Raw genomic sequence first — 12,433 nt, 5'->3', positions numbered from 1 at the left:
ACTCACTTGTATTTTGTGGAAAAAAGTGACAGCAAGTGTTTTTGTCTACATTTTACAACTGTATAACATATTACATGTATTTTATATTATCATTTTTATCATGTCAGAAGTTCCAGCTTAAACTGTGCTCTCAGAAGTTTGAATTTAATACAAATTAGTGTATGTAATGACGATTTTCCAAGAATCTTGGGATGTCTTATGCAAAATGAAATATGTTTGACTGTAGTATCCAAGTTGGGAAAAAGAATAGAGCGTGATGAAAAAAAAAATTACATGTGTTAAAGATTAACATGCTATGTGATCTATGCTGTCATTTCTAACTGTGATTTAATGATGTTTACAACTGCTCATAGCAGCCAATGTTAGCAAATATTTAGGAGCATTGCACACATGGAGTGTTTGCTAACCATACACGGTTAAAAAACAAAAACAAAAACAAACAAAAAACAGGCGAAGCAAATATATATGTATGTGCATGTATTTAGAGACGACTTCTCTTTTTCTCCCTTTTCTACAGTGCATAAACTCTCATTATAAGGAATACATTATAACAGAGTTCTCTTTACATTTACAATGAAGTAAAACTTCAGGTCCTGAATACCATCTTTATGTCTTTGTTTTTTACTGGTCAGCTTTAACAAAATTTTGATACAAGGAAAGAAAACCACCGGTCACGAGGACTTCGTTATAAACCGAGAATGCACTGTATCCGCATACAAGGAATGTGTATGTGCAATATTTGTGTACAATGTGCATTCAAAATGAATGTGCTATGACAATGTATACATTTGAGTGAATATGCTAGTGTTCATGCTCGTGTTGGCACTAACAGTGGGTTGTATCCTCTGCATTAAAAGTTTTTCCTCTCTTAGTTTTCTTTTTAAATCAGATCTTTGACCCCGTTTACAGTGCGGGGCGGCTGGACCGAGCCGCTGCCGAGCCCGGCCTCAGTTGCGGGGCCGAGCCCCGCAATTCTGTCCGTTTACAGTGCAGGGCTCGACCGGGGCTTTTCATTCAAACCTCTCAATATTTTGTTGTAGTGGCGCTCTGCTTGTAAACAAACGCAGTTTGGTATAGTCTGGTTTTCAGACCCTTTGCCAACTGGATTCCGTGGCGACGAAGTCGCCCTTCGGGCAAAAGTTTTTGCCGAAGGAAAATCCTTTGCAGGACAAAACCACCTTAAACTATAATATCCTGAATAGCGAAATAGTACGGGCAGAGGGTCTGGAAGCCAGACTAAAATTGGCCGCGCATTTGGCCCAGTTTGCGTTTGCACTGAGAAAAGGCCGGGCTCGGCCGCGGCCGAGACCACCTCCAGTGCGTGGCCAAATGCGCGGCCAATTTGGGCCCCGCATTTGGCCTTTTGCGCGTTTACACTGAAATGAAGGCGAGCCCCGCCCCGCACTGTAAACGGGGTCAGTGCACAGGTTGTTGTCCACCCCTTTTGGAAAACCAACAAATTAGATTTCCCCAGGGACTTAGCATATGATTCATATAGGCCCTACTGAGCAGTAATATGTCTCCCTGTTTCCATTTTTATAGTAAAGTGCTACTCTTTGTTCACGCTGTAACAACTAGTAAATCACACAAACTGAATACATTGAAGGAGATTTGTTAAAATGAGAAGTGAAAATAAACAGTAGAAGCAGTCATTGTATATGCAGATAAATGATATACGTGTAGGTATATAATAATATATATATTATTATGTTATATATATTACGTATATATATATATGGGCCTAGATAGAAACATACATAGTATAAATACAAAACAATAATCGTAAACAGAGTATTCAAGTATTCAATTCTATTCTGTTTACTTTATTTTCACTTAAGAAGTACAAGTCATTAAGTGAATTTTTACAAAATATATCTATGAATGAATAATGAGAGTAACAATGCACACGAAAAGACAACAACAAAAAATTACGTAGAGCGACGGGAAAGAGTGATCTACTGAAAAGTGGAGCTTGTAGGACGTGGTTACTAGATTAACAATATGGAAAAAAATGATAACGTATTCATCCAAAACTCATCTATAATTGTAGATAGGGCATTATGATGATAGCATGCTGTAAACAGTACATGTTTGAAAGTACACAGAAATACAACTGCATGATAAGATATCAGTGTTACAGCACGGACACTATTCATTGAGCAGCATAATTATGTACGGGGGGAAAAGAATGGTGAAAGACAACAACGACAGCACATTCATACGCACATAGTTGGTTAAACAAACAAAAATGCTCATTCAAACAAAAGACCAAATGAACATCTGTATGTCTGGATATAAATCAGGATTCGGGTCAGTAATCCACCAGCAACAGCTACACTGTACTGGGAAATAAGTCAATCATCTTATTTATGGTCTTCACTCTTTTTTTCTTTTCATTGCAGAAGGGTTGCAATTTGTGCGTTGGTCAATGGGGGACATTGTTAGCATATGACGATCACCTCACTTAATTTGCGTAATGTGATTGTGATTAATGTAAATGTCGCAAGTTTCCCTTTAACATATCAAAACCTACCTGGTTTATGACTCCTCTAAATGAAGCTTCCACTGTTCTGTCCGCTTGATTTTGGTTCACGTCAGGTTAAACATGAGAGTCATGTTTCACTTCAACTTTATGGCAATGAACGTGAAGTCAGCACAATTAATTCTGTGTCACAAACAGCAACTCTCATAATCCCACCCAAGATGTATGCCCATGATTTTAATCATGGCTATTACTCAAAACACTGAATAATCAATGCTTATTTACCATATCATGGCAATTACCCCTGAGGACAATTTCTCCCCCCCCCCCCCCCCCCCCGGCTAACTACTGATTAGTGACAAGGTTAGCATGGTTAGAGTAAAGATTAGGGTTAGGATTAGGGTTAGGGTCAGGGGAAGATTCTGGGGTAATTGTCCATGGATGATTGCCCTAGACTCCTTACTTACACCGATAAAGGGCATGCATGCAACCTATCAGTTAGTTTCAACTCTCATGCGGACAGTCAACCTTGCCAAGTCGAAGTCACTAAAGTCGAAAATTGAATATAGAAGTCGATGCCCTGAAGCATTTCTTTTGTCATTACACATGATTTCTTTATCTCTGATTCTCTTGTAAGTCAAATTTCTATGAAGTTGAAATTTTTGATTCAGTCTCCAGAAATTCAACTAACGCATGTTTAATTTGTATATTCCAACAGACAATACTGTCGTAGTTTCTTAGTAGGCTTAACGACCTTTACATACAGGCGACTATACGTATACCCTGTTCTTCAGTAACCAGAAAAGAGGAATCGACTGCAGAGAAATCCTAAAGTTCATGCCTGACTATTTTCCCGGATTATATAAAGGCACATGGTCTTTACGGTTATCTTATTCAGAAGGCTCGTTAGTAGCATGCAGGCCCTACACACCTTGTTTTCATTTCTGGATAAATGAACCTTACTTCATACTTGTATTTGGAGTAACGAACCTTGAGAATAATGAACCTTATTTCCTTTTTTTTTCGTATTTCTAAACCTTCGTCATAACGCCTTGAATATTAAGAATAAAGAACCTTATGTCATTTTCGGATGAAGGGACATCCAGAATAAGAAATATCGCCCGTTCTTCACTATAGGTTTCCTCGATTATTATTATTTTTTTTATGTCACTTCCTCGTTCGTTTGATGACAAACCACGTAGTCATACCAAGAATATAGAAGGGGCATTGCACATATTGTGCAAGTCAACCTATCTCGTGATGCAATATACATGCTAGCACAAGTGTCTGGCACATGACATTGTATGCGAACATCACAGGTCCAAGGGGAAATGTCGAAACTTTTGACTACTGACTTAAAGGGTCCCTGAAATCCAATGCATGTTGATTTATGATAACCTCAACATCACTTTTGCGGTGAAACGAATATCTAGAAACATTCTGTATATTTTAACATTCCTCGCCATGTCTTTTGTTAGTCACATTAATATCACAGAAACATGCATGTTTTGCTGGGTCGAGGGGAAGGTGTCTTTTGTTAAACATTTCAGTACTTTAGCAATGATTGACAGATGAGGTCATCTGAGGAATATTGGTTTGAAAGGATTTTTTTTGTGGGGCGTTCCCAAGTAATCTGAAGAAAAGCAGAAGAAAAAATCGTTAAAAATAATTAATTATATAGAATTTTTTAGATATTCGTTTTACCGCAAAAGTGATGTTGAGGGTATCATAAATCAACACGAATCAACATGCATTTAGATTTCAGGGCCCCTTTAAATAGAACTTTATAGGGGTTTCATCCTCGTGTGATCTGTCTGCCGTAGACGCTGCTGTGCTAACAAATTACCGCTAACAAGCACTTTCATTTTCGTAACATTTCGGATATATCTATCAAGAAGCAAAATGCATTCGTTGATTGCTCCGTCTAGTGTGTTTGTCATTTAAGGTAAGAATTAAGCATCTCAACACTCCTAGGTAGTGTGACCAGCGGCAATAGCGCCTAATTGGATTGTGCTTGAATCGGCACAAAATAACATAAAATTATGCTAAATCGCCATGAAATTATGTCACATCAGGTCAATGTGGTGTCTAATCAGCTAACAAGCAAATAAATAAGTCTTTTTTTCCGCAACAAATTGTGGTGCCCAATCGGCAGAAGAAAACGCCAATAAATAGCTTGCATCATGGTGCCTTATCGTTCTCCCATTGTTTGTAAACATAAACAAAACAAAATAAAAAGAGTCCTCACATTTTTAAGGTCACGAGTTATGGCGTCTAATCACCTGGCAAACAAACAAACAAACAAACAAAAAAAAACAAACAAAAGGTCCTCAAATTCTTTGCTGCCAGCTGAACTGTGGTTCTCAATCGGCAAAGCAAAACTAAACAAAACGAAAAACCCTCAAAAACCAGATCTTCACAACTTTTTATGGTCAATTTCGTCGACAAATCAGCCAAAAAGAGGTACCACAGTACACAAAACGCCTGGAGATTTCCTTTCTATTGCAATTCATGCTATAATTTATGCTAAAAACAGTCAAATTATACCTAGCATAATGGTATGTAGATGCTGAAAATTTTAAAATACAATAATTCCAGCTGGAAAGCATACGTAATGCCAACTCTGGCAACATAGCTCTGAGGAGAAACTTTCACATGACTTTTCTCTTCGGAATTGATCTTTCTTTAACAGTGATCTGCACACACACACACACACACACACACGGACTCACACTCTCACTCACTCACTCACAATATCTGTTGATAGCTTATCGGTGGCTCTTGATTGTCTTGTGTAAATCTGTATAGTTATTTTTCAGTGTTTGCCTAAGCAAGGGCCTTGTCTGTTGTGGCATATTGTTGTACGAAAGAGCCGAACCTTCCCTTTCTTACGGAACAGAGGTGTCGGCATGGACGCCTATGATGTCCTCAGAATTATGACAATGTTACTACGCCTAAGTATTATACATGTACACTCAAGTATGGTACAACGGGCAAATGTATGAACTTTAAAACAGCGAAACATAGGGAAGTTTGCAACGTAAAGATGTGATTTTCATTTATTTACAATGTTCTGTCTGTCATAAGGAATGTGATGGCATTCTCAAAAAACTATACACATAACATATATCTTGTATTCTATTGTTTTTACTTGGAAATAATGTTCTGTTATAAGTAAATCTGTAGCTTAATTTATATGATTCATAAAAACACATTCAAAACATTTGTAGAGATTATTATTCTATCACTTTATTTCAATTGAAAAAAAAGAGTGATCGGATGCACTAAGCAAGGAAGAATACAAGTTTAAGCTATAAAGTACAAAATATATGTGCGATAATATGTACAATATACAAGATTGCTTCGTTTTAATACAGGAATGACATGGAGAAGTAAATAAAGCGATGGAAAAGAGAGTGATGCACTAAAAAGAAGAGCTTGCAGACGTAGATCACTCGGTTAACAATATGCAAGTAACATTATATCCAAAATTGGTCAACACTGGTAATGTGGAATAGAAATATAATTCAGGTGTTGTGATAAAAGAATATTGTCAACAGTACTCAAATGATACAGAAGAAGTACAAATGTAAGATAAAATGTCAGCATTTCGGCACAGACAATTTAAAATTGCAGGAATTCTGTAAAGGGGGGGGGGGGCGTGATTGATATTTCTGGTGCCCACTTCCGGGTTACATTTCATTGTTTTTCTTTTCATTTCTTTTGTTTTTTTACGAAAAATAAAGGGGGGTGGGGCGTGCGCCGGTTGCGCCCCCTTCTGGATCCGCCACTGTATTGAGCCGTGTGCACCAGCAAAATAATTATGATGACAAGAAACAATAAGCCAGTTCGGAGATAGCTCATGTGCACATGGGTACAAAATAATGACCTTTCATTTTTCTCAGTTGGTTAGGCATTTCACTCAATTCAAAGCGACATAATGCAACTGCTTGCCCAATAAAGCAATTTATGGAACTCGTATTCTAACAAAGAATGAACTTGTGTAGATGAAGTGACCAGAATGGTTCGTCAATCAACACTTTGGGAAGCATCTGTTTCATTGTGCTGTTTTGATTCTTTTAACATTACCAAATACCAGGCTTGCTGTGAGGTGGATGTACTGGCAGGCACCACTTATAAGGATTCCATGAATAATCATATAGCATTATAGATGCTTGTTCCAGTGATATTAAAAACCAACCTGTCTCTCCGTACAAATGGCCTTTTTCTGCTCATGCTCAAACTGGAACCCTGTTACGGCACATTTTGGTAAATCGGCACATTTTGGTAAATTACCAAAATGTGCAAGTTACCAAAATGTGCCGTAACTAAGGTACGGCACATTTTGGTAACTGCACATTTTGGTAATTTACCAACATGTGCCGATAGTGCATCTATACCTGACGGGATCAACTGTTACCAAAATGTGCAGTTAAAAGTAGATTTGCCTGCACATTTTGGACAATCTGCACATTTTAGTACCTGAACTAAAAACCCACAGAATGTCATTAATTTGGCCGCATACGGGGACTGCGAAGTTACCTGCGTGGGAGTTGCCTGCGAGGTGCTGCCGCTAAGGGCCTCCTACTGGCGTTCTGCGTGTACCTCTGCGGGCAATCCCCGCGACTCACCCGGAAAAAAGGTTTTGGTCATGCTCTAAACTTGGCTGCGGGTAAATCGGACTTTCGTGCGCCCCTTCGGGCAAATACGGGCGAGATACGCGGTAGATACTGTCAGGTGCGGACCAACTGCGGAGAGCTACGGGTAGCAAATTTGCTTCCCCACAAGTCAAACTTCCCCAGATACGGTATGACAAGGCCTTGAGCATGTTCAAAATAAAAAAAAAAATATGTTCCGAGTGAGTCGCGAGGGTACACGCAGAACACCAGTAGGAGACCCTTACCGGCAGCACCTTGCAGACAACTCCAACGCAGGTACTTCGCATTACCCGTAAGTCGCTCGTAACAGAAAACGGATCGGTTTGAAGGTAATTAGCACGCTTCTAGCGAATAAGACACAAGTGCGAAACTCGCAAACATTCCTGTCCGCCCACAGAAAATATTCCTGCGTGCTGAAAAATCCCTACTCGCAACAAGCCCGCGTAGCTTGCCCGGAAATGTGTGACACGGCCTTTACAGGCCTTTACAGGCCGTGTCACAGTTTTCCGGGCAAGCCTTGCGTGCGACTTGCGAAGAACAATTTTTACTACCCGGAGGTCCCCGCAGATGACCTGCATATAACAGTACCAAGCACGTATCTCACCCGTAGTCGCCCGGAGGTGCGCGCGCAAATCCTTTTTAATCGTAACCATGTAAGGCCTTGTCACACCTTTCTGGGCAATCTAGCGGGCTTGTTGCGTGTGAGGATTTTCAAGCATGCCGGACAATTTCTGAGGGCGGACAAGGATTTGGGGGAGTTGTGCATATGTCTTACCTGCTGGATGAGCAACTACGGGCGAGATATTTTTATTTTTATTTTTTTTTTTTTGCGTGCTGGAAAAACCTTATTCGCAACAAGCCCGCGTAGCTTGCCCGGATAGGTGTGACACGGCCTTTGGTTACCGAACTCATTCGGTGGGGACAAAAACCAACTGCACAGATGATTGTGGAGGAGCAGAAAGTTATCAAAATGTGCCGTCAATGTCCTGCACATTATGGTAAATTTACCAAAATGTGCAATTTACCAAAATGTGCCGTAACAAACCCCGAACTGGCTTATACACATGCACACATAGTGGGCCACGCAAAGAAGAACAAAGAAGAGAACCAAAGTGCACATATTATGTAAACAAAAGATGGAATGTCATTGGCAAGAACCAAGAATATGACATGACAACACAACGAAGAACAAGGAGGAAGATGAAAACAATTAGCTCAGAAGCTACATAAAACGTACATCTTGTATTTCAATGCTATTGTTTTTAACGTAGGGAAAATGTTCTTTTGTAAATTCTAGCTCAATCTAATTCTCAATTCATTAATTTCATAACATCCCATTCAACATGTTTACAGTAATGTGTGAGTATAAATGAAGACATCAAGTGACTAAGTAACAAAACATTAATCTATCAGACGAGACAAAACAAAAACTGAACTAAAGCAATAAAAAGGCAAAGGCAAGCAAACAAACAAACAGTACTATTACAAATTTTCTTTATTTTGTCGTCCACTTACGTAAACAACAAACCAAGACTGAGGTACACAACAAGCAACATGTGTGTTCTACCTTGTAGTAGGTAATGGACTAGATAAACGCCTTGCTCGAAAGTCAATTTGACAGCAAGTTCCAACATGATGCAAGTAAGTTTATGTGTGTGTGTGTGTGTGTGTGTGTGTGTGTGCTTGTCTGTTTTCCTGCATGATCCAAGTTATCCACAACATTGACACAGCAAAAGGGACATCGGATATATCGTTGAAGCAATAATCCAGATAATTACGGACAACAATAATGAAATTATATAAAAAATAATTAAAAAAAAATAATTGAAATCGCCTCGACCCTGCCTATATAGGAGTGCGCTATATAGCCCCACTATTACATACCTGCCTCATGTTGGAAGTAGAGAAAAGAGAAAAATAGAGTGTTTGCTTTGGGGGGGGGGGGGGGGGACGGAGGGGGCAATTCTATCAGTGTCTATGGTATTTTTAATTGTATGAAGACGAAAAATGATGCACTGAAATATACGTGTTTGTCATGATACACACATACAATTTTGTGCATCCCTCGAACTTGGCTTGGAGCGCATATTAGATTGAATCTAATATGCGCTCCTGGTGTATTCAATACACTGCAAATTTACATTTTCAATAAAATATAGCTTTTTGTATTTAGTTTTTTTCTGTAAATCATAGACTGCATTAGATAATAAAAATTAAGATAAATTGTAATGATTATCATTCACAGACATAATTAACAAAAGCCTGTAGTATGATCTATTTCTTGAAGGAATTGACGTGCCCTTGCTTAATCCACTGTCAATAAACTCATAACGGGCCATTCCCAACTTGAGTTAAAAAGTAAGTTTGAAAAGAAAAGTAAAGAGTTACAAACTGATCAGATCTGATAACCTTTCGGTAATTCTTGCAAAACAGTTTTTACACAGTTCATATGCATGTGCAAATGAGAGAGCTGGTGCAAAAAATAGAAAATTTGCTCTAAAAGTGTTACACAATGTTATTCTTGGCTGAACAACTTTAAAGTAATGATCAGTCAGACACGTTGTATATCAGGCAGCTATTAGGATTTGAGATTGGAGAGTAATTGAGCTTAAACAATACCCTTCCCCTAAAAACAAATATAACAAATAAACAAAAACAAACAATTTCAAGATTTGTTTACAAAATATAAGAAACTGAAAAGGTTAATAACATTGACCATAATGATAGTTTGAAGAAAAAAACCTATTTTCATTAAAATAATATCTAATTACGTGTACAATAACTTGCTTGATTATAAGTTGCAAATCGTAACAAAAGCTTAATTTCGAAAAACGTACGTCTCCCAAATCATTTAATTTATATACAAAAGATATCTGTAAGATCGATTTGAATCTCGTATCAGAATAGAAACAAAAGATCTACAAGGGAAAGAAGAGTAGAAAGCTGAATGTGACAGAGTGCTGCATCATTAATGATGAAAACACTAAGAGAAGGGGAGGGGTGAGGTCTGGAGAAATAAGGTGAAATGATAAAGATAAAACATGTGAATTCCAGAGAAGGGAAGGACATGGTACGCCATGAGTAGAATATTATAATACAGCCGTATAACAAGTTTGCAAAAATAGTAGGAGAGCGGTATTGATTGACCAAAATACATATTGAACGCGTCGGTGGTTTATATTTCGTAAGGGTATCTGCTGTATTCAACCCTGACATTGTTTTTTCTGACCGCTTATGTCAATGAATTTCACACACATGTAGTTACTTATGTCTTTTTGTACCACTGGTCTATCTTTCATGGGGGGGGGGGGGGGGGGGTTAACATCTTATATTTTCTCAGTGTGACACTGAAAGAAAGAGCAAATCAAAATAAATGTAGCAATTCCTATTCGTCATCGTAGCTTAGTGAATGAATTTGATTTCGGTTAAGAGGGTTCACCTTTGGAAACATTGTTTTACTTTACGGTGTCACTCTTGATCCTAGTTTAGAAAATTGCCATCTGGCAATAAAGTGTTGTGATAACTCATATCATTCAGGGCATTCCTTAAATCATTGTTGATATTACCATTATCATAACCGCCACTGTCCCCACCATCTTGCTTAATTTTCTCAGATTTCATTAACATAGTGTTTATTTCCATCATCTATAATCGTGCGAAATCACCACCCGCCCCCCAATAAAATAATCTCCTTCTTCTCAGGGAAAACAAAGAATAAACATTACACATTTCTAACGGGAACGTTATATGGTCCCGTACGTCTTGGCGGGAATTAAAGTGTTTTCTTTGTACCTGGATAACAAGATATGATATCTTTCATAAGCAAGAAGAGCGGTCATGAGTTCAAACATCAATTTGAGTGGAGTCAATAGAATACGCACAAACGCTACCACCTCTGGTTTGAAGAAGCTAGCCTCTAGTGGCTCATAGCTTTCGCCCCAGCTATTCTTGAGCCACTGGGCAGCACTGAAGAACCCAAGGTACACCAAGGTTGCCAGAGTCCACTTGACCTCAGCAATCTTGGAGGAGTCCTGGCGCTGTACCTGATATACGAATGAAGATACCAACCATGCAGTCCACACTTCAAAGACTTGATACACAAGAAAGAATACACCTCGAACGCTCCCATCTAAGACTAGTAGCGCTATGGCTGCCATGATGCTGAAAATTTTAGACATGAAAGTACCGAAGAGAGAGATGAGGTAGATGAGATTATCACCCCCAAAAGCTCTGCCAGCGCAAGGTTCACAAAACTGCCGCAAACTTCTTGAAGCTCAAGATTGTCAAATGATGCTGATATATAATCAAGATGACGACCGGTGAATGTAACATGACATTCATCACGGTTGCGAAGAAGAATTTGGCGTCTTCAGAAATCATTTCGTTGGGAAAGATGGCAATAGCGAAGCGAGCACCAGAGTAGATTGTAACAGCACCTACGGATACTCTCAGGATACGGTGCAAAAATGGCTTGAGCAGTCTGTCTTGTCTGCTACCTTCATGCTGTAGCAACTCTCCCCCTTCCTCGCTGTCCCCTGCATGAGACGTTGCGTCTTCTTCACGTCGTATGACATTCATCCTATAGTTGGTCCCTGAGTCCCTGGTGCCTTGTTGTGACCGGGGAGGATCAAATGGTTGGATCTTTGGGTTGGATTCGCGTAGGTGAAGGGTGCGTTGCCTTATCATAGGTGACCAAATGGTCCAAAGGAATACAGTACCGATTATAGCGCATTGTGCATACATCGACATCGCTGATGCCCCTGTAATTGGGATATGATGAGAACGATCATTAATACAATAGTTTAAGTTGCATGATACATTCAACATTGAACCTACTTCATACATGTTACAGAGATTAAACCTCATCTAACTTGCCTGAAGACTTTTCAATTTGAGTGTAACAAGTGTCTCAGAAGGGACAGAAGTCCTACATTATCTTATTTGACTTGATTTATCTTGTTTTGATTTATACACTTCCTGTATAACATTACTTTACATGATAAAATTTCAGCGATATCAACAAACATTGCGATATGTTCCTGTATAATACTACACAACATTGTTATTGTGTACAATTTCAACAATTTTCAACACTCTATACATCTGCAATATATTTCCATGTGTCTAGATATCCATACGACGTGGTTGTAGTGGTCAACAATAAGCAAAAGCTTGACTCTTTGGCAGTGGCGTATCTAGGGAAAAACGCGCCCGGGGCAAGCGCGAAAATTGCCCCCTAATTTCTGAAAAAGTGTTCAACCACAACCCCATCCCGGTAGGGACTTTTAAAAAA

The 12,433-nt window shown here is 38.9% G+C and overlaps 1 protein-coding gene across 1 annotated transcript in view; it reads right to left on the bottom strand.

Annotated features, from left to right (window-relative positions):
• Positions 1-10,123: 10,123 nt before the first annotated feature.
• LOC139734670 (uncharacterized) overlaps positions 10,124-12,433 on the bottom strand; it is a 45,256-nt gene continuing 42,946 nt past the window's right edge. Inside the window, exons 5-7 of the mRNA XM_071645458.1 lie at positions 11,581-11,747; positions 11,022-11,183; positions 10,124-10,147 (exon numbers count right to left, since the gene is read on the bottom strand). Coding sequence (XP_071501559.1) covers positions 10,124-10,147; positions 11,022-11,183; positions 11,581-11,747 — 353 coding nt within the window. The remainder of the gene's footprint in view (positions 10,148-11,021; positions 11,184-11,580; positions 11,748-12,433) is intronic.

Source organism: Diadema antillarum, unplaced genomic scaffold, assembly GCF_040938485.1.
Source record: "Diadema antillarum isolate AM-2024a unplaced genomic scaffold, OU_Dant_1.0 seq00000538_RagTag, whole genome shotgun sequence".
Lineage (NCBI taxonomy): Eukaryota > Metazoa > Echinodermata > Echinoidea > Diadematoida > Diadematidae > Diadema > Diadema antillarum.
The sequence above is the reverse complement of the archived record's forward strand: the minus strand, read 5'-3'. Positions and strand labels throughout refer to the sequence as shown.